At 43.7% G+C, this 23,436-nt stretch overlaps 1 protein-coding gene across 5 annotated transcripts in view; it reads right to left on the minus strand.

Annotated features, from left to right (window-relative positions):
* Nucleotides 1-2,067: 2,067 nt before the first annotated feature.
* Nucleotides 2,068-23,436, minus strand: part of CDYL (chromodomain Y like) — a 182,881-nt gene continuing 161,512 nt past the window's right edge. For 2 of the 5 annotated variants that reach the window (XM_033115266.1, XM_033115265.1), the window contains exons 3-7: nt 22,076-22,266; nt 20,508-20,680; nt 14,696-14,906; nt 4,527-4,670; nt 2,068-3,717 (exon numbers count right to left, since the gene is read on the minus strand). In XM_033115266.1, coding sequence (XP_032971157.1) covers nt 3,559-3,717; nt 4,527-4,670; nt 14,696-14,906; nt 20,508-20,680; nt 22,076-22,266 — 878 coding nt within the window. In that variant the 3' untranslated portion in view covers nt 2,068-3,558. Of the gene's footprint in view, nt 3,718-4,526; nt 4,671-14,695; nt 14,907-20,507; nt 20,681-22,075; nt 22,333-23,436 lie in introns of all 5 variants that reach the window. The other 3 variants (XM_033115267.1, XM_033115263.1, XM_033115264.1) reach the window with 2 other exon arrangements.

Raw genomic sequence — 23,436 nt, forward strand, 5'->3', positions numbered from 1 at the left:
GGGCAGGCTCGGGGTCCCCCTGGCGTGTCCTGAAGGCACTTTAGGATATGAAGGGTACGGGCTTGGGAAAGCTGGTTACAGGAGGAAAGGTCAGTAACAGAGGCCGCCAGATGGGCTAATTGGCCTGGGATTTGAAGAAAGATGAGCCTGAGTGAGCTTCCTGAGTGCAAACTGGCCTGGCCAAGTATCCTTCGGCTGTCTCTCTCATGTGTCATTATTGAATAGGTGCTAATTCTCCTGCAACATACACAATTTCCTTCCTTTGGAGAAGGTCTGACATTTGCTCATACTCGCTAAGTGAAGAGGTCACGTATGGGTGGGTTGCAGCCTGTGATGTGGCCACAGGAGAGTCCATCCAGGAGGCTGGCCCCTGACCCTCTGGGCTCCTGTTTTACCAGGAGACTTGGGGTAAACCCCACGCGAACACTTGTTCACTCCTGACCAAGTAACAGGCCGAGGACCCATGTGAGCAGCTCTCACCAGGCGCCCTCCACACGTCTCTCCATTTACATCGTGGGCATGGAGTGCCTCAAAGACCTTCAAAGTTCCCATTCTTCCAATTTTAGTCTTCACTAGTTGTCTTGCCAGGTATGTCAGAAACTAAATCAGCTAACAAAGATTTCCTTGAGAGCTCTCATTTCATGGAGTATTACACACATATATATGTAACATCAGTAAACATTCTCTGAAAAGTCTTCTCAAAACAAAAAAATCTTGCACCAACAGTTTAGAACAGTACCTGGCACCCACCGCAGTGTGAGTAACTGCTAGCTGCTGTTACCATCACCACAGCCGAGGAAACAAGGCCAAGGGGATGGCCCTGGTGGAACGAAACCCGAGATGGGCGGCAGTGCCCACCTTTGGCTCTACCTCTACTTCCCAGGGGCTGAGCAGTTTTCAACCCAGGAGCTGGGAAGCACTAAGGGAGAGGACCTGATAAACAGAAGACAAGGTTTACTTGTGCATATCCTTTTAATCCTTTGAAAGCATACACCGGGCGTTTCTGACATGTTGCTCCATAACACGCTTTTTTCACCTAAGGTTTTCTATTTTTCTTTTCCCACAGGTGTGTATCCCACTGTGTGGTTTTGGCTTACTTAACCCAAACCCTACTGATGAACATGTATGCTGTTTCCAGCTTTTCACTGTTAGAAACTATCCCGAGATGAATTTAATTGCACATGTATCTTTATTTTCATTATTTCCTACAATTCATTCAAGATGAATCCTTATAAATAGCAGTTACTGGGTCCGGGTTGTTAAGACTTTTTGAGTTGCCGCCAGATTCCCTTCCAAGCTGAACTAATGGTAACTTACATCAATACGAGAGGCTGCCTGTCCTGTCACCCTCACCAGCCCTGGGCATGAACATAAGAAATGTCACATTGCCAGTCCTTCCTCCTGGTTGGGCTTGATTCACGAGCCACAGGTGGAAAGATGGACTTTTGCTTCAAAGAGGGAATGTGGCGGCCATCATGACCCCGGAGAATGAAAAGCGCAGGATGACAGAATTTGACCTAGTTTGAGAACATACTGTATTAGTTCTCTATTTGTCGATTCTAGAAAAGCGACATTATGGGGGAGTTGCCAGAATATAGGTTGTGCCATGTGACTTTGGGCCCAGTGTTCTATGCCTCAGAGTCCTTATCTATAAAACAGAAATGAAAATATTTGATGCTGCAGGTCTGAGCACAGAAGGCGTAAGTTAGAACTCTACATACAGATAAAAAATTTCTTAAACTCTCTTAATATTGAATCAAAGATGTAAATCACAGAAGCTTGTATGTGATACGATATAAAGTTCAAAATAGGCAGAACTAGCTAATCTGTATTAGAAACATGCTTCTTTGAAAGAGAAGCAATGGGATGAGTGATACAAAATTCAGGAAACAGTAACGTGGGGAAGGGTGAGGTAGACGTGACTGGGGAGGTTACTTCATGTTCTAGTTCCATCCGAAGTGTCACTACAGTGGTTTATTATGCTTCAGACTGTACAGATGCTGAATGCCTGTATGAACATTTCACAAAGATTACACATTCACTGAGAAACTTCAGAAGTGAATTATCAGAGAAACATTTCAAATGTGTTAAGAAATATTAGTTTTATTTAACCAGTTTTCACAGCTGAATATTTATTCTATAAAAACTTTACAGATTGTACAGTTTATATATAGTTCAAACTACTCAACGAAAAAAGTAGGTCCCACAGATGCAAAAATACTGCACCAACCAATCCAAGGTAAAGGCAGATTTACACACTGTACAGCTCTCCACACAGCCAGGAGGTGGTCGGTTCTAAGTATAAACTTCAAAACTGTACAAAAATAAGGTTTTGATTTTATTTCATTCTTCATACATTCAATATGATTGCAAGCTCAGAGGCCTAATAACAGGCACCTGTAATCAAGAATCAGTCCCCACTCCTGAAAGGAATGCGAATGTCTATTTACACAGGGCACTCTCGGACACCATATGTACTCAGTATATATTGTGTGGACAGGAAAGCAGAGACCAAAAACATTAAATGTCGAATATAAGGTAGTTCTTTTTTTTAAAAAGGAGTTTCTGCATTTAATAGTGTGCCAAAAGAATTTTAACTTATTAAATAAAATATATTCTAAGTGAACCTAAAAATTACACTTTATAAACATAAAAATACTTTTTTTGGTGTAATACATCAATCACATCTGCAAATAGAAAACCAAAACTGTATATAAAGTAGTAATTCTCACCCAGCAACAAGAAGCATTGTAGTTATGTTTTCAAAAAGGTCAGAAAAACTATTAAAACCCACTAAAACTAACTTATAACTTAGATACTCATACTTAAGCTATTCAGTGATTCACTAATACTGCAAAACAAGCTTTCTTCTAGAGAGACAGTGGTTTCTTCATGTTAACTGGGTAAGAACCGGACGTTTTAAAAAAGAATGAAGAATCAGTTGATTTTTCAGCATGAATCCTAAACGGACTTTAGTTTGGGGACATGTTCATCAGTGGATTTTTCATCAGAAATACTTATCTTAAAAGATAAGTCTTACTTTTGATTTAGAATTTTCCACCTCTGAGGTATTTGTACCTTCTTGGAGACAAAGGCACATCTCAGATCTTTCTATATCTGTTAGGGACAGGGGAGGTGAGGCCAGCTAGTACCTCTTTAGAGTCTGTTCTAAAAGGAAAAAATAAGGAAAATAAACATTATTCCAGACTTTTCTGCCACCCCAAACCAGTAAAACACACTTTTCTTTTTTATACAGTACAAACCAAACATAACAAAAATTAGACCTTTAAAGAGCAGTCTAGAGCTCACCATTATACTTTCATGTTTGTGTGTATATTAAGTATAAAATAATTTTGTTTGGACAAAGGAGTTTTGTATTTATTTTAAAGTTACAGTACTTAAAAACTCCTCGATAATAAATAGCTTGGATGTTTCAAGTCTAGCTTCCAAGCGTGAGCTAAGAGTGAACTTGTTTTAGGCTGTGAGGGTGGATTAGGGCAGCTCGGAGCCACAGGCATCCTGCTCCAATTCCAGTGTCATCGGCAGACAGCCCGCCCATCAAAACTCATCGATCTTCCTCTGCAGGTATTTCAGCATGGAGTCCATCCCCTGGGCAGAGCCCCAGATTTTCTTCAGCACTTCACATTCCCTCTCATTGGCCTGCTCCAACTCTACCTTCATGTTACAGCGCACAAGGGCTTTGGACTCCTCAAGGACCTGGACCAAACAATATGCGGTTGGTTAGTTAGTGAGGTAGCAGGGTGGGCCGGCAGGCGCCGGCTCCACTGCGCCCCGAAGTTTATGGAGGCAATAAGCAAACTGCTAAAAAGGCTACCAGACATTTTTTCACAATATACATCAGGCCTAATATATGTATGAAGTATTTCACATTAGGTAGTGGATCAATTCTCAACTTCGAAGTGGAGGTAAAGCTATTTCAAAAGAGAGCTGTGCTATTTGCACACTGGCATTCTCCCAACGTCAAGACCAGCCTTGGCCCATGCTGCTGCTCGGATGGAGCCTGAACTGGACATCAAATCTTCTGATGCTCAATGAAAACTCCTGAGAATGCCTGCTGAGGGAATTTTCTAACCAAAATTTAATTTTAATAATGAGAGCTGTTCATACGTCTGGGACAGCTTACATGGGAGTTAGGTCAGTTAATATCACATAACATTTCATCTTATAATTTGCTAAATGCAATTTTGTTAGAAGATTAAATATTATCCAGCACATTTACGAAACAAAAACTTAGATTCACTGTGGGGGGAAATAAATGTGATTATATGAAAGGGCTATGGAAACAGTAAACTTTTACAGGTCATTTAAAAATTACTAAATCTGAGATTGAAATACATTCCTTTAATTCTTGGGTATTTGTAGAGGGAGAGCAAGGTAAGCCCATCTGGAGCAGTGGCATCCATTATGGCTTCCATCAGTGTTTCCCATGAAAGTGACTGTGCAAGGAGCAGAAAAGGTCATGGCAAAGAAGAAGTCACACATGTAAGAAAACGAATTCGACGTACCACTGGATTACACGAGGCAAGCTCCTTAATGCGAACCATGACTTCCTGGGTGAAGGTCCCGGGCCAGAACACCTGTGAGACCAGGCCCTTGCCGCATGCCTCCTGTGCCGTCAGCTTTCGGCCACTAAGCAACATTTCATTTGCCTGAACAGAAGAGTTGAAACTGATATGAAATGTGCGGGGCAGGCAGGCACATTAGACCCAAACCCAAAATTCACCCCTTAAAAATTCAAACTGAACATGGGCATTTGAATAGGGGGACTCGCTGCACATGCTCCAGAGTTCCACTCCAAGTACACCTTTCTGAGGCCGTGCACTGAGAAACCCGCAAGACGCAATCAACCACGCAGATGGCAAGTAACAGACCAGCCAGCCATTAAACAAATAAAAGAACATAAAAAACTTACTTTACGGTGTAATGGAGAACCAAATGGACTTAACCAAGAAATCTAAGTTAGAGAAGATCTATTTGTTCTTAATTTGAAGTTACTGGCATGTCCCTCTCCGCCTGCCTACTCCTCCCAATATGTGAACTCATTTAATACACAAGCAGTTTCCTGGGAAACTGAGGCATAAGCTAGGAAATTTGCAATTTTAGGGGTCTGAACCAGTCACAGAACTACTACCCGATGTAGCAGCAGACAGACCAATGGTGACCTGTTCTCAGGACAGGTCTAAAGACCTGTTCTAAGGGCACTGAATGTGCTGCTGCAGCGTAACTTGGAGACCAGCTTATTGCTTGAACGTTAAAACAAGAAACTACCCAGGACCTGAACGCGTCAAAGGGCCCACTATGGTGGGTCTGACAGTAGCGACTTCAGACGACTCAGTGGAGTAAGTTAGCATTTGTGTGTCTGTAAAACATAAAAGCGCTTTTACCTTTGCCCTGGATTCTACAGCACTTTTAAGGTACTCAAATGATAGGCTCACAGACGCTGAAATAAGCTGAAAGGGGAGAATACCAGTATATAGCTGACAAAGAAACTTTACATTATTTTAATGCGACAATTTCCTATCTGTAGTTTATCTTGCATGATTATTCTTCCTGAAGATTCTGATGGTCACGCAGAAGCTTCTGGGTTCAGGTAAAATACTCTTTTATTAGGTGACTTCCTTTTCTAAAAAGACGCAAAAATCACTGCTATGCAAAGGCCTTAAAGTGTTAAGCCCCTCTCGCAGCTGACAGAACCCGTGACCTTTTCTGTAAGTGCATCTAGAAGGCTGACTTCATGTGAAATTCACAGCTTGGAGAACACACACGAGTTGGCAAGGCAAATGTCTGGCCGATTCACCACCCTTTCAACACAGGCTGCAGAACAATGTCTTCACAAGGATTGCACGACTCACGTTAGTCCCAAAATGGAGCCTGTTATCTGAGCTAAGTTTTGGACAAGCTATGAGTGTTAAGAGTTTGGAGGTGTTCTACAAAATCCCCGAGCAGTGTCTTCTCAGTGAAAAGGTCTCAAATGAAAAATGGATTTAAAAATCTGACTTAACCTTACTGTTAGCTCTTAAGATAGTTCTAAAGGCAGATCCAACGAGAAAAGAGAACAGGAGTCCCTGATCAAAAGACAGTGGGAAGTGCTATCTAGTAACAGAATTTTTCACTTCCTCGTTTGCATTTCTATACAATGAAGACACCACCACAAGTAAATCACTTAGGTTAAGTGTGAAGTAAGTTCTCAAGACAAACGTGAAGTACAGGGTCTTAGCTCAGATGGTGGACACAAACGACCCCACCGGACCCCGAGTGCAAGCTGAGAACAGTGAGCACCCTTCACGTACTGCTTCTCCATCGCCTCCACGGGGCCCTCTGTTCTCCCATCACTTCTCTGAATTTTTTTTTTTGCCATCTGGATGACAAGTTACAGCCCTACCTACCACTGTTCTCTTCCCTCCCCTTTTCTTGATTTTTTCGCAGGTCTGGTGCCAGCCTGTAGGGCCGACCGCCAATCAGAACACTCTTCTCTTCTAGTCAGAGGGCTGTCCTTAGCGCCCATCCTCTTCCTCCCTTCAGATCTGGGCTAAGTTCATCCTGGCTGTCACTGGAGGCTGTTTCCCTGTTTAGTTTTCTGTATCCCAGGTGGTTGGATGGGCGGGGCACTTCTGAGTTCACCCAGAAGTATGAATGGTGGGACTGATTCAAGGTCGTTAATGCTCTCATGTAAGCACAGGCTGGTTTAAAACATAGCTATCAAGTAAAACCAGTAAGAAAAATTCCCTTGGTAAGATTAGTAGGATTAAATACACTCAAGTTGAATGGGCATGTTCTCAAACATATAATTTCCAGTAGCTTTAAATTTTCATTGTATAGAAATGCAAATAGGTTTCTAACTAATACCCAAATAACAGATATGCACATACGGTCACTGGGAAATTTATCGGCTGCCATTTTCTTCCAAGATGGCTGACTGACCAAGGGAATAAACGTAGACAGCCCACAAAAATATCCAATGTGGTCAAAATTGTTCAACTGTTTAAATGATAAATGCCGAAGGCACATGAGGTAGACACCTATTGTTCAACCAGAAAGATCACATTAAGAGGTGACGTGAGGAAACTTGACGGGCTTGGGTGGATCAGGGAGCTTCAAATCCCACGGAGGCAGCATGGCAGTGGCATTGGACCAGTCTTTAAAGTCCCCAGAGGGCAGCCCCGCCCTTCAGATTCAGGTAAGGACCTCAGGACCAAGAGCTGCCAGGTTTACAAACGACAGAATGTGTTTGACAGTTTTTGTGTTTACACTCCCTCAGGTGAGGTTCCTTCAAGCTGTCAGTCACAGCATCTGACTGACACTTTCGTGAGGGTCCAGGTTTCACAGGGCTGGTGCCTGAGACAGGACTGTGACTTTGCAGAGTCTGGCACAGAGTGGGCACTCCATGAAGGTTTACTGGGCACAAGGAGGACTAAACTGTGGAAGCCTACACTCCTAACGGAAATAGCTTAGCTGCAAGCTCGCACTCCCGGCAGCAGACACTGTAAGAGAAGGACAGCTCTCACAGCTTGTGTTGCCTGCGTGTTCTTTCCATCCTGATTAATAGGATTCCTTTGGCTTATCCTCCTGCAGAGTTCTGCACTTACCAAGTGGGGAAAAGCAAAACTGTTCTAGTCTTGCCTTGGGCTACTGAAAGCTCACATACACCAAAAACTCACGAAAGGAACTGCATTATTTGGGTAGTCACAGGCAACAAAAGTTGTCACAATACAACTTACCTCAACGTTATTCACATTTTGTACAGAGGTTTTAACCAAATACTGCCCCCAAAGTGCAGACGTTGAGGCTCTGGGCTTTTGCTGTAGAGCAGGGCGTCCTAACCTGGGCCTACGACACTGCTGTGCACGGTCGGGCGCCGGCAGCACACCTGGCCTCACCCACCAGCACCTCCTCAGTGGTGACACCAAGTCTCAGACACTGCCATGTGCCCTTGAGGACTGGAGCACAGGGCAAAGAACTGCTGCCCAAGGCGCACCAGGGATCAAGGAGAAGCAAAAAGAACTGATTTGTCAAGACTTGTTGGGAGGGGAAGACGAGTGACAGAAGGGTGGGCGCTCATTTGGTGATGTCTTTAAACTACTTACGGACCTTTCTGAGTAGTGAGTTCTAAGACCCCTGCCCCTCAGCATCTGCCCAAGGGCTCCCCTACCAAACTGCCTTTGCCCAAAATGTGTTTAAACGTCCAATTTGTTTAGTATTTCCCCCAAATCTGCCCTTTCTGTATATTTGCATAAACATCATATACAGTGAGAGGGCAGAAACCCCATTATTTCAATCTCCTCTAAAGTAATGACTCAAAATGAGCTTAAAATTTTACTGATGATACTGATTCTTTAACTAGCAGAATAGGTAGTAACTGTTAGGAAACAACTATTTTACAGGAATAACTCAAAATGAACTTGTTTTCTCGATAATGACTCTTTACCACCAGATGCAGGTACTAACTATTAGGTGGGTGCAGTGTAGTGAAAACCACCAGACAACCAGACATGTCTGCACTTCACCTGCAAAAGGCGGAGATTACTTGGGGCGGACCCAGATATTTCACCCAGACCCGCCGGCCCAGGAAATACTTGCTGCTCAGCTGTCGGGAATGTTGTCAGCAGACAACTGGCGAGAGCTCCCTGGGCAGCCTCATGCCTGGGTAGCCCTTCTTGGGGCGCTGCGCCCAATGGCTGAGTGCGAAGAGGGCACCTGAACAACTGGGATGACCACACTCGGCCCAGAGCAGCCCCGGGTTCGGCGAGGGCGTTGTCAGAGCTGTGCCACACCTCACCTCTGCCCTGCCCCATCTGCCCTGCCACAGGCTGACACCTAAGCCACGTCTTGCTTGCCGTAACCCACCTGGGCTCTGCTTCTACAGGAACTAACTTGTGACAGGTAGGAGTGGAAGCTGCGATGAAAGGGATTTTGGAGCAGGACTACTCCCTAGCTGGCTGGCAATGAAGACCTTCCTGGACTAGCTGGAGCACCCAAGTGCCCCACATAGGTGGCGGTCCAAGGGCTGAAACTCTCACAGGTGATGGGTAACTGCTAGTTGCCATTGACACAAGCAGAGGGGCAAGATGGTAGACAAAGTAAAGAGCCACTCCCAGAACCAACTTATTAGCCAGAGTGGCCAAGCTCCAGACAAGGTTAATCACCCACATGCAAAAGGTCTGGCTGGCTGTGTGGGGAAGGGAAGCAGGGATAAACCTGGTGTGGGGACTTCTAGGTGGATGCCCCTAATTCTGAATCCCCGACTCTGCTGACCCCTGAGCCTGCATGAAAATGGCCCACCCATCCCTATTAAGGACAAGGTTGCCCCCTTGCTTGAAGACAATGCAGAAATCTTTACGAGACAGCATCACTTCCCTTAAACCCTGCCCCATGTCCCTCTTGGCTGGCAGGCCTGTACCTCGCCTCCAGCCGAGGAGAACGGCATGGCAGAGGCAGAATGTGCTGGTGGAGCTGGGAGAAGACACAGGACCAAATTCTAAGGGTTCTTGACCAGAGGGGAGACCACAGAGATGGACAGGGGAATTCATTGATTTGGGAGCTCTCCTGAACTACAAGATTTAACCCCTTTGGCAAGTGCCCAAGGAAATGATGTGATCTTGCTACTGCGATGGCTTCTAGAAGCATGGAGAAAGTGATGGCTCAGGCTAAGTGAAGCTGAAATGCCAGAACTTCCGTGGCCAAGAGTGGAGAGGGTGGGACAAGATTCCATGAGGAGCTTATGGCACATGCCAGAAAGATGATCTCATGCCGGCCCCTGGGGTTCCAGAGCGAGACTATGCCAGCCAGCAGAGAAGTGCATGCCTTTTTAGAAAACAATTCTGGTAGAGACAGAACACCAGGCCAGGGACAGCAACTGACCACATCTCGGAAGTGCCCATCCTGAGCTGAGTTCTATCAGGCCCCCAATGTGTAAGGCCAGGGAAGGTCAGACACACAGCTGGGATCAGGCACAAACAGCAGAGGGCACAGGTGAGATGCACAAGCAAGTGGCTTAGACAGAAAGTCACCCGCCTCTGCTGAACCTGCGCCCCGCCTCAGCTAACACCTATGGCCGAATGGGGGACTCCCCGTGAGCAAGCTTGGTTTACGGGTGCACTGGCTCAAAACGATAGTGGGTGGTGGAAATGCTCTGAAATGACAGATGTGTCTCGTCATCTACCTGGTGTAGGAAGAGGTGATCAGGGTTAGAATCCAGAGGGACCTGAGCAGTGGTGAATGGCTTGGCTGGCTGGTCAGGGGCCTGGAAAATGGACACAGAGGTCTGGGGTGGAGGCATGTGGATGGGTGACCAGGCAAGTGTACAGATTGCTGTGTCACGTCAGTGTCTGTCAGAGAGCATCCACCTTGAAGAGGAACCAAACAGCCACACAAGAGCGGTGACACCGGCCAGCGTGGACTGCTGGCCACCCAGGTGCTGGCATGACGGACACATGAACGGAGGAGCTCTGGTGTGAGATGGAGCTCAGCAGCACAGGCTCTGCCTTACCTATCAAGGCAGACGCAGCCACTGTCATGGCTGGCCCTGCGGCCTGCCAGCAGGGGACACCCATGCCAAGCCAGCTGCTCGGCCTCCTTCCTGACGAGACCAGCAGGTCGGGCCCGTTTTCACAGCACTTCCTCTGGGTCTGGGCTTGCTTCCCTGCCTGCAGGCCCTCGGGCATGCTCACGGAGGCTGTGGGGCGTCCGGTCCGCTGGCCGCCACTACATGGCCCCAGACCAGAAGATCCTTCTCACCGCACAGCAGCAGCGGGGTGGGTCCTCTGGCCAAGTCACCTTCAGAAGCTGCCAGCCCAACATGTGCGCGGAGCACCTGTCTGCAAGGGCACTCGCTCTCCGAGGACAGGCAGTGCTCTCGTTCACAGCACACACAGTGCAAAGACCTGGCTAAGGTACCACGTCCCCAACAGGAAGGATGCATGGGCCTGTGACAGAAGTGTACAAGCAAGAGAGTAGCCACACTTTGATACCTTGGAATAACCTACTCAGGGACGTTGTGCTTTCCATCTTCAAATCTCTGGGTTCTGCTGCTCCCAGAGGGGCCGCAGTCTGCCAGCAGACACAGAAAGGAGGGGATGTGTGGAGCCCAGGACCCACCCGCCAGGAGCTCTCACTCCTCCCCTGCCCAATTCCGGCCTGAGTGGGGCACGACGACAGGCCGCAGGCCCCTGGGGGACCAGTGGCCCACTGAGGCCAGCAGAGGTGGGAGGAGGGTGGTCTAAAGCAGGACGAGAGAGTATGAGAGGAGGACAGCTGAGAGCAGCAGGGGTGGGTGGCTGCATTTGTCCTATACCTCCTCTTTTACATTTCTTTAAACTATTTTAAATTTTCTGTTTTGGGAATACATTTAGATTTACTGGAAGATTACAAAAGCAGTACAAAAAGTTCCTGCTAACCCGTCACCCAGCAATCCCTAACATTACCATCTTCTGCAACACTTTACAGTGATCAACACCCTAACACTCCTACCATGATACAATACCATCAACGGAACTCCAAACCCTGTACAAGTGTTGCCAGGCTTCCCACTGCTGTCCTTTCTCTGACCCAGGATCCCAGCAAGCCACCCTGCACCGAGCTGGCAGGTCCCCTTAGGCCCCTCCAGTGTGTGAGGGTCCCGCAGTCTTTAGAAGGGGGCTGCTCGGTCTCTGCAGAACGTGCCACATGTGGGCATGCCTGACGCCCTAGGAGTAGACTGAAGCACGTGCCTTTGGCAGGACTCCAGTAGGGCAGTGCTGTCACTGGCGGTGCAGGACAGCAGGGCAAGCTGCGGCCATTAGGTCTATTTCTGGCGAACTTCAGTTACACAGGAAGGTGCCGCCCGCCCGCTTCTCCACTTGAAAATTACTATTTTTCCAACAGAAGGAGAGGAGGCAAATATCTTTTCTCATCATACTTTTACCCACCAATTTTAAGTTATCACTGTTTAATCCTCTTTCTCCACATCTCCCCCAGGAAGAGAGGCCTCCAGAACCTGGAGGGGCTGTCCCCCAGATCTGTACAAAGAGGTGGATCTGAAAGGACCCGGGGATGTGCTGTCGAGATCCCCCCCCAAGGGAGGTCTGATTGCCCCCCGCTGCTGGCAGTGCCATCAGCAGACAGCCACCAGCTCCTGAGGGGACGCCCTCTGCTGCAAAGCCACCTCACTCACAGGTACAACGCTCTTCTCCAACAGCCCACACTCAGTGATAACGGACATAAAGGGACCAGCCATCTCAGTCCACTGTGGGACCACTGCTGATGGGCCGTGTACGCCCTGGAGCTCCCCCAGAGGCCAAAGCTTTGTGGGGCCTGCCTCATAGTTCGCCTTCTCCCTGTGTCCAGCTCTCTCTCTTCCCTGTCCCTCCCACAGGTGTTGACTACTTGAATAGTTTTCCTACTGCTTCTGGAGACCCATCTGAGACACTGCGGACTCGGTTCCCGACCACTACAACAAAGCGATTATCACAATAAAGTGATTCACACGAATTTTTTGGTTTCCCAGTACAGAGAAAAATTGTTTACATTACACTGTCATCTATTAAGTGTGCAATAGCATATATCTAAAAAACCAATGTATTTATCTTAAAAAACACTTTACTGCTCAAACATGCTAACCATCATTTGAGCCTTCAACGAGTCATTATCTTTTTCCTGTCGGAAGTTCTTGCCTCAGTGTTGATGGCTGCTGAAGGCTGGGGTGGCTATGGCAGTTTCTTAAAACAGGACAACTATGACAGCTGCCACATTGATTGACCCTTCCTTCCTTCCATGAAGGATTTCTTTGTAGCATACAGTGCTGTCTGACAACATTTTACCCACAGTAGAACATCTTTCAAAATTGGAGCCAATCCCCTCAAACCCTGCCGCTTTCTCAACTAAGTTTATGTGATATTCTAAATCCTTTGCTGTCATTTCAACAATCTTCACAGCTTCTTCACCAGGAGTAGATTCCATCTCAAGAAACCATTTTCTCTGCTCATTTGTAAGAAGCAACTCTTCATCCATCAAAGTTTTATCATGAGATTGCCGTAGTTCCGTCCCATTTTCATGCTCCACTTCCAATTCTTGTTCTTTTGCTATTTCCACATCTGCAGTTACTTCTCCACTCAAGTCTTGAACCCCTCACAGTCATCCATGAGGTCTGGAATCAATTTCTTCCAAACTCCTGTTAATGTTGATATTTGACAAATGAGCCCAATGGCACCTACAATGGTGAATCCTTTCCAGAAGGTTTTCAATTCACTTTGCCCAGGTCCATCAGAGGAATCACTCCCTATGGCAGCTATTGCCTTACAAAACGTATTTCTTAAATAATAAGACTAGAAAAGAGAAATTACTTCTCGGTCCATGAGCTGCAGAATGGATGCTGTGTTATCAGGCATGAAAACAACATTAATCTCATTGTACATCTCCATCAGAGCTCTTGGGTGACCAGGTACATTGTCAATGAGCAGTAGATTTTGAAGGGAATCTTTTTCTGAGTAGTAGGTCTCAACAGTGGGCTTAAAATATTCAGTACACCATGTTGTCAACAAATGTGCATCATCCAGGCTTTGTTGTTCCACTTAGAGAGCACAGAAAGAGTAGAATTAGGATAATTAAGGGGCACAAAGATTTTTGGAATGGTAAATGAAGATTGGCTTCAACTTAAAAGTCACCAGCTGCATTAGACCCTAACAAGAGAGCCAGCCTGTCCTTAGAAGCTTTGAAGCCAGGCACTGACTTCTCTCTAGCAATGAAAGTCCTAGGTGGTTTCTTCCTCCAATATAAGGCTTTTCATCTACATTGAAAAGCTGTCATTTAGTGGAGCCACCATTAATTGTCTTAGCTAGATCTTCTGGATAACTTGCTGCAGCTTCTCCATCAGCACTTGCTTCACCTCACACTTCTACATTGCAGAGATGGCTTCTTTCCTTAAACCTCATGAACTGGCCCCTGCTAGCTTCAAACTTTTCTTCTGTAGCATCCTTACCTATCTCAGCCTTTATAGAACTGAAGAGGGTTTGGGCCTTGCTCTGGATTCGGCTTTATTATTAAGGAAATGTTGGGGCTGGTATGATCATCTACCCAGACCACTAAAACGTCCTCTAAACCAGCAATAAGGCTCTTTTGCATTCTATTATTTGTGGATTCACTGGAGTAGCACTTTTAATTTCCTTCAAGAACTGTTCCTTTGCATTCACAATTTGGCTGTTTGGCACAGAGGCCTAGCTTTTGGCCTGTCTTGGCCTTTGACAAGCCTTCCTCACTAAGCTTTATCATCTCTACCTTTTGATTTAAAGAGATAGATAGATGTGTCACTCTTCCTCTCACTTCAGTATAGCTTTTAGGTTATTAGGTTAAAAAACAAAACAAAAACTTTTCGATTGCAAATTCTGTTGTCTGATTTAGAAATTGGGTATTTACTACTAGTGGATATCAGTGTTAATTACACAGACAGAGATTCCTCAGAGAATGAGGTCCTTTTTTAACAAATGATGCAAAACAGTGTCAATAAATGTTCTATGAACCAAAATATGAAAACATCCTATGATTTCATGAATTAAGAATGAGTTAATGAACAAGAATTGAATTACAAATGCATTTGATGGAAAGTCCCCACAGAAAGACACCCTGTATATATTTTGAAAACCATAACCAAACTAGATTCCTTCAGGAAGTTTTCTAGAATTATTTTTTAAAAAGAGGTACTCACAGATGCTCCTCCCATAATCTTGGGAAACATAACGGTGGAACAGCCATCTGGACTCTGTCCGAAGGTAGTATAGGGTGTTTGAAACCAAGCCTTTTCATTGGCCCAAACCACATCACAAAGAGGCAATATGGATGCTCCTAGTCCAATGGCTGGGCCATTTACTGCTACAATAATAGGCTTCTTAAACTGAATGAAAGTATTCACGAAGTTTCTAAAATAAAAAAAATAAATGGGGGAATTACTCAAAACATTGTGTATTTGAGCAACAAAAAATCTACTATTATGGAATTCAATTTACCAAGATGTAAATAAACTCTGTGGAAATCATTATGAGTTTTGCTGAGGGCCTTCCCTCACAAGTGGTAGACGATGGATTTATTTACTGTGAGTTGTAAAGGCTTAATGATACCCTGGCTGCCACGCCAGAAATGTGAATGACCTATGTGAAGATTATGGTCATTCTAGACAGCCAAAGATTGCTATGTATTTGCAGTGGCTCATGGGTTCTACGATCAATATGTCTTTTTCCTTCCCTTTAAAACATAAGGAGCCCCCATAAACACCATGGGCTTCAGATGACCAGTCTTGGAGCTCTCCCAGAGAAAACCTGACACGAGGCATACTATTAACACTGCCCGGTGTTGAGCAAAGATGAGAGGACTGGGGCCAAAAACCATGGGGTCGGGGTCTGGGCTTGAGATGTGATTTCAGAGAGCTCACTCATTATTTGGAAAACATATTTCCTGAGTTAATACAGAACGAGACTGAATGGCTTGTGGGGTGCAGAGACAAGAAGCTCACAGGCTGTTTAACATATGAGATCCAAACAAGAACAGCAGAAACGAGACACCATCCATGTTCCACTGTGTGCTATGGAATACGATTATAGCAGGATTTCAAAGGAGAGCACGACTAGGGGTACGGCAGCCTTCAGAGAGGATGTGGAATTTTACAAAACCGAGCCAATGCTATTCTTTAGATGTGTTTTAGGGTCAGCTTGGAATACTAGGGTGCTTTTCAATATAGGGTAGGATGGTGCCACAACATGCTGAGAACATGCATCTTCTTCTCACCACGAGAATCTCGCTTTATGCTCAGAAGTTGCTTTTTGTGATGATTTAACACGGTGAAGAAAGGGACAAATACATACCAAAATCAATACCAGATAATTCCTTGAAGGAAGTTTGAAGTTCTAGATTATAATCATAGAATTTTAAATTCTAAATCTGACTCCTGCTCTTTGGTACTGAAAATAATCTGGGTTTACTCTATAGTTCAGTAAATAAAACCTAGAGCAATCTTTTCAGAGTATCGCTGAAAATCACGATTCAGCATCTTAGATTAATAATCTCCCTGCCAAAACTGATATGAAGGCAGGTTGGGGAGGTGTAGAGGTGTGAGGGTGTGAAGAACAGGGGAGAGCAGGGATTGTAGAGATTGGAAGAGAGTAAGCCTAGCTCCACGGACTGCTCTCAAAGTGCCTGTCAGCTCGCAGACCTCAGCCTGGCCCCAAGGTCCGATGGAGTTTTACACTGGGCGAAAATTAACTGGTTCAAATGAATGAGTTATACTAAGACTTTCTAAATGAAAGAGCCTGCGGCACTGTTAGAAAGATCACAATGGGTTTTAATGATACAAAGAGAGCCACACAGCCTTTGAAATAGGCCCTTGAGATAACTGTACACAATCTACAGGAAGCTACTTCAGCTGCACCACCTTCTAAGGGTTTTGGGTGACACATGATGGAAATACATTTTCTATGCGCAGTTACTGATGACTGTTGAAAAAGTAACTGCTGAACTGTCTCCGTGACATAAAGCAGACATTTTCAAAGTGTGTCTCCCCAGGTGCCCTGGAGTAGCTCCACTTTCATATCTGCCTCATGTGAACATCTGGAAACCACGGATGGGATGGTAGATTAGCAGGGAAAAAATGATCAAAACAGTATAATGATTCTAGAGAGAAATGGTAAAAGGAATGAATTATTCCATGTAACGGTGTTTTCGCTCATGTTATATTTGCATAAAAGAATTAAGTTTGCTTTTAAAAACATATTGTAAAATCACAGGCTGGAGAAACATTTTTGGAACTGAATTTTCCCCCCTAAGATGATGATTTTATTTTATTTTTGCCTGGAATGATCTGCATGCTGTTTTGCAGAGAGGTATAGATTAACCGGCACCCTCTGGAGTGAAGACCATTTTCCCTTTGTAGAGGACATAACCTGGCCATTCTGGCATGTGGGCTCTGAGACGCCAGAAATGAGCATACTCCACAGAGAATTCGGTTTTATTTAAAAACACAAAAACAAAACTTCATAGAAATGCTTTTCTGTTTAGTATAAACCTCCCAGCACCAGAAAAGCTTAGTCAGGGGTGCTGCACCCTCAGCTCAGAGGTGGGTAGGCAGTAGCTGCCTCAGGGCTGGGGACGAAGCTCTCGGGAGCCCCACATTAAGGAGGGCTGGTCAATGCTTTTGCTGGCCGTAAAGCAAGTGTATTTTGAAACTTAAAATCAAAATGCATGAAAGTTCAAATGTGCTCAATGCAACATACTGAATTTAAATTTCAGTTTCCTCTGAATTATCTACAAATTGAATTAGAGTATGACAGGGAAGAAAAGAGACTATATAAGACTATATTTGCCATAAAAGAAGTTTTAAAAGTCTTAAAATTAAACAAAATTAAAATTCTATCCATTCTTTTGAAAAACATTTACTACTTCACAAATGTCACCAGAAAGTTAGGAAATCACATAAGAGCAATGGTCTAATTGTTTGGGGAAAATGAGGTAAGCCGGATCTGAAGTTTTAATAGCTAGTTCGTTGCCATGTCTCAGCTGAGCGCTCCCTTCATTTTGAATACACGGAATAGGACTGGATGGGGAAGAGGTCAGGTGCTCGGGGCACATTTATTCGTGGGTCTTCTCTACCCAGATCCCTCCGACATCTCACTCTGGTGGTATAAGATCCCTCCCTTTTGGGGAGAGGCACTCCTAGTCCTTCAGTTTCTGCAGCCTTTGAAAGCCTAACTTATAAACTGATTCAGAATCAATTTATCACTAATGTGCTAAATATTATCATTGCAATTTATTTTCAAATTGGTTATCACCAACAATTCTGATAACAGAATTAGCTACAACAGATACCTCACAAATCTAGTGTGTAAATCTAATCTTATTTCCTTCTTTTCTTCTGAAAACGTGCTACAATGATATTCTTTGCCCAAAGTTTTAAGGAATCAAGACAAGACACCACAGAAAAAAATATATACATAGTAATAGTGTTATGTGTATAAGCCAATCTTACACATATAAAAATTAATTTAAATGCAAATGAGCAAGAGTAAAGGTTAAGTGAATCTAGTGTAACTAATTATTTTTCGGATCCTGACAGAGTACACTAGGAAAAATTGACTTTGATAAAAACATATTCATTTAAAGAACCACCAAGTGAGTTTCCCTAAAAGAGTGTCTGGCTTTTTCCTAGAATATTAATGCAGCTTTTTGTGGGGAGAGAGGAGAGTGGCATGGGAGTGGGAGGGTTAGAAAAATGGGATTGGGTAGCTGATGAAAATAAACATTAAGTTACCTGAAAGTTCAACAAATGAGTTCTCTCTTGATCTATCTTTCTTCTGCTTTTTCTAATCCCAACAATACAAGCCTTAGTCATTGTCAAGGGCAATCCAACACTGGAGGAGTGGGCTGGGAGCAGGGCTGAGGCACCAAGAAGGTTTAGAAGTGGAGCTTAGGGAAATGTCTACAGTGAAGTGAGCCAGAACGTAGAAGGCATGGCTGACAGGTGGTATTTTCTTGTCACAGCAGACCTCCCCAAATCACAGTATTATGTATAAAGTCACTGCAATCTTACAGAAAACGTACAGTCACCACCTGAGGCATAATGTTTTGTACTAGAAAAATGAAAATTAAATGCATCCTGAAAGGATGGAACGGGTTACCAATTAGGAATATCTACAAGCTGTCTCAGAGGTACTACTGACAATCTGTCAAGGAATTATGTGCATGGTCAAGAAGTTTAATTTCAAGATGGTCCCATCTAGTATTCTAAAAGTTTGATATTATTTAGGAGACCAGAAATAATACTTACAATCAGATTATAAAACTTCAAACTATTTTTTGAAAATCTACTACTACATCATAGCCTAAAAAAAATGGTAATGTTAAAAAACATTAAGGAACAGATCAATGCTCTGTATGCATGTGTATATAGTATGAAGAAACATTATTAATTTTGAAAATTATTAAAAATGCTGTAAAAGGTCTAGGCAATACGGGGCTCTGGGACCCCTCTGTGCACTGTGTCAGGGACAGCCCCGCCCATCAGAACGACCCTGGGAGGTCTGTCAGATAGCAATGCCCTGCTTGACTCCAGACCCACCCAAAGAGAAGCAAGCGCCCCCACCAACCCTGAAGTGAACCCCCAGAATGGTTTAGGGGACCACAAAGCCCTGTGCCCCTAATCAGTGCTAGGGTCTCAGCTCCCTGGAGCCCAATAATTATCAAAAGAGGCTCAACTTCAACTCCCCAAACACCTGGGGGTTTTGGAGAAGATCCAACCAACTTTATTGCCATTCTGCAAGTCTATGAGTCTGTAAGTTTTCATCCTTCTATAAATTACGAAGGGTCCTTTGGGGTCACGTAGGGATACATCATTTTAAGGAGGTGGGTAGGAAGTACAATGGTCTTTCTGATTGGTGACTGGGTTTCATTCACTTCAAATAAAATTAATCTCAAAATTTACTTTTTTTTTTTTTATAAAGTGTGTTTTTCCAGGACCCATCAGCTCCAAGTCAAGTAGCTGTTTCAATCTAGTTATGGAGGGCGCAGCTCACAGTGGCCCATGTTGTTAAGAGCACCGCACTCTAACCAACTGAGCTAATTGGCCGCCCTGAAAATTAGGTACTTTAAATTATGCATATAGTGATTAGCATGAGAAGTGAGGGACACAAACAAAATATGTACCTGGATGTGCTTATAGCAAAATTATGAGGTTCTACAAAAAGTTTTTTGCACTGTTATGGTACAGCAGTGGAAAAATTCATAAACAGAGGAAATGGAAATATCTAAAGTCATACTGTTAAATGAAAAAAGCAAGATGCAAAACAACAGTATAATTTCATTTACTTAACAGAACTAAAAATAAAGCTTTATTATTTGTGTGTGTGTATGGGACACATATTTGAAAATGTTTAGAAAAGGTTGGGGAAGACATACAAATGAACAGTGCATGGGTGGGGTGAAAGAAAGGGGACTTTTACTTTTCACTCTGTTATCTAGTTTTATGTGTAGTTGAAACTCAGGATGAACTTGAACAAGAATACGTACTGCTTGTACTAAAAAAAACTTTGCATGTGATATTATGAAACTGGCTCGTCACAAAGCCTAGCCAATTTATTTTAGAGTCAAGTAAATGGTTTAAGTTACTTTGTGAAAGAGTGCATCTTATGTGAAAGAGAATGCATCTTTATGTAAAGGGTGAAGACAGAACACACTCATACTACAAATAATGGCAACTCTGACCAGACGCTATTGTATACTCTAATCATTAAATTTTCCCTGAGCGCTCACTGGGTTTGAGCCAGGCTTGAAATCAGTTATTTGCTCAAGGCGAGCAGTAATTTATGCCAGGCCCACAGAAAAGACAGATGATTTAATTAATTTCGCTACTTATGTTTCTCAATGGAAGGAGACGTACATTTCGTTCACAGGGCTTGCTTAAGTCCGTTCTATCAGGCATCCGTACACTAAAAGCAAAACACTCAAACCAACATTTAAAAAATACCATTTCTGCATACCTGATAGCTTCTGCCATTTTAGTGCTTTCTCTTTTTCTGTCATCTGTTAAACGCCGTATAAAATAAATAAAGTCGAGACCACAGCAGAAGACACTGCCCACTGCGCTGAGCAGCACGAGCTTGCTGTCGTCGGCCGCAGCTGTGCTTAGGGCACTCTGGACTTCTTTCATTACCTGAAAGTCACCAAAAGTTAAAGTGGCAAAGAGTAGTTTTCATACAGAATCCTAAAAGCACTTCACTATGGAATAAATCTGGTCTACAGAAACTGCCTTTACAGGCTGATATTGTTCCCTGTAGCTACCACAATTTAAAATAATTCACAAATTTCTTGTATCTATAGCCAGAGACCAGAAATGCTGGGGACAGAGAGTATAATTACGTAGCTAACTATGAATAGAGTATCGTTAGAAAGATGTGTGAATCCAAGTTACCTTACTATTCTAGTCACTGTGGCTCTCAGTAGGTAAATCACATGTTATATCCACTTGGTATTTCTACGCTTTGGACAGCAGGTGGCACATTCAACCAATTGAAAGAAACTAGTTCAGTTTCCTGTTTTGTTTGTTGTTTTTTGTTTTAACACCAGCCTGCCGCCCTTGAGACAGAAACCCTAACAGTTTGGTGCATTCCGTACAAGCACATTTAGAGTCGTTTTAGAAGGGCACAAAACTATTTGAAATGATCTCTATGACCGTTTACAAGTAACCAATGAGGGGCTCTGCAATCTAAAAAAACACTGGGGACCAGCCCTGAACTGGTTTGTCATGTGACCCTGGCCAGACATACAAATTTGATGTAGTTTGGTTTTCTTGTCTGGAAAAAAACTTGATCTAGCTGCTCACAAGTGGAAAAGAAACAATTACTAGAACTTAAAATTTTAAGTAAGGTACAGTGCAGGTTCAAATACTTCTGATTTTGGATACTTCATAGAATTAGTTTTTGAACCTTTGCAAGCAGTAGTCTCCCTTGATCCTTGAAAACTACCTTTACCAGGTACTAGCAGCAACCAACATTATGTCGAAATCGCTGTAGCTGTAAGTTCCATGCAATGCTGAAGATTGACTAGGAATGATGATAAAATACTCTGAAGGGGCTGGGACCCAGGGCATTTTAATCTTGTCTGAACAAAGAACCCTTTGAAATCTGATGAAAGCTAAAGAAAAGCCAGTGAACACACACATCTTACATGTGACTTCAGGGAGGCTAAAGGTCCCTGAGGCTCACCCCGGCCCGCTCCCAGGTTAAGAGCTCCTAACCTGGAAGAAGACAGCGGCACGAGTACCACCTCCCCCGTGCAGCACTCTGGTCCTGTCACAGCCCTCACTTGTGAGAAGGAAGACGGACACTCGACACACACATACTGTCTCAACTTCACTGCAGTCCTAAGTGTTACAAGGAGCAAGACTACCACACTTCACCTCTGCTTCCTACCTCTGGGTGGTTATTTGGAAACGGCCCAGGAGATTGAGAAAAAGCACAAAGAAGAGCGCCAACTTGGCAGAGCAGGCGTGGAAAACAAGGGCTTGGAGAAACAGGACGCACAAATCAGCCCCAGGAACATCTCTCACCTCTGGATTTAGTGAGTTATTCTCTGATGACTTTGTTGATAACAAGATGTGGGTGAAGCCATCCTGCTTCCTGACGACAATATCTCTGTATCTGTAGGCACTTTCTGTTTGCCTCACACTGAAACGCAACCGCTTGTCAAAAGGCTGGTCTCTTCTCTCCTCAAGAAATTTCCTTTTCCCAGCTGTCACTCCTGTAACAGATGTCTGTATGTTGGTTGTTCCATTGGCTGTTAGCGCATCCATGAACGGAGATGTACCTGCCAAGAGTTTGAAATCACAGTGGTCTGTGATGCCCTGCTACCAATTCACTCCCCAGTGTCTTTGAATTAGGTAAAAGTGTTCATTACAAACTCATGGATTAATGTATGAACGCAAGAAGTTAAAAATCAGAACTTTTGTAAAGTCTACTTTAAAGGCATCTGTTTTCCATCCAAGTCTGGCAAGGAAATCACCCTCTTGCTTATTATCTTGCCTAAAAAATAAAGATGGAAAGGTACTTGCTGAAAAGAAGCTACAAAATTTGAGACTTTCAAAGGATGGAATTAAGAGAATAGGTCTCATGAGGAGTACCTATTCCAGGCCTGAGAAGTTGAAAAAAGGAAATCAATTCAAGAAAATATGTTATTATCAGAGTCGAGGTTATCTGCCATTTCCTTTCCTGAACACAAGATTGACTTATACAGACACATGATGCAATCCTCCATTTCTAATGGGCTACCCTACTCATGGTGCCATGGCCACCACTGCAGACCACTCCTGCATGAGGTACCCAGTTCTTTCTTTCTTCTGATGCCCTGGGATGTGACTCCTTATGATGTCTGTCCACTGGTCCTACTTCTACTGCATTTTCAAATACCTTTTAAATAGCTAACAATTGCTCTTTCCTGCTACAAAATTTTCCCACTATTTTTCCCTCCTGTGTCATCTCTTCACCATCAACCTGGTTAGTTTTCCAATCTGTCTTAAAGATATGGTCTCCTGAATTTAATATTTATTATGATAAACTCAAGAGTTTTACTCAATACTTTCAGAGGGTTACCAAGAAATGTCAGGTAAGAATTCAAGGCTCAGGTAAATCATTATCCTCCTATTTATATGAATTGTCTACATATTATCTGACCTGGTAATGAGTGTATACAGCCTTTTGGGTAGGGGAAGAAAGAAAAAGACATGTAAGAAAACTGGATCAGGCTGTACCAAAAAAATTAGCAATGAAAGAAGTTCTCTGAGGGGAAGAACATGACAAATTATGAGTCAGAAACATTTCCTCCGAAGTGAAAGAAAATAAGCTAAGGCCATCAAAGAAGATTCACAAAGGGACATTTAGAGAAGTAACATAATCTCTTAGATAAAAAAATGTG

The sequence above is a fragment of the Rhinolophus ferrumequinum genome, chromosome 9 (assembly GCF_004115265.2).
Source record: "Rhinolophus ferrumequinum isolate MPI-CBG mRhiFer1 chromosome 9, mRhiFer1_v1.p, whole genome shotgun sequence".
In the NCBI taxonomy this organism is placed as follows: Eukaryota; Metazoa; Chordata; class Mammalia; order Chiroptera; family Rhinolophidae; genus Rhinolophus; species Rhinolophus ferrumequinum.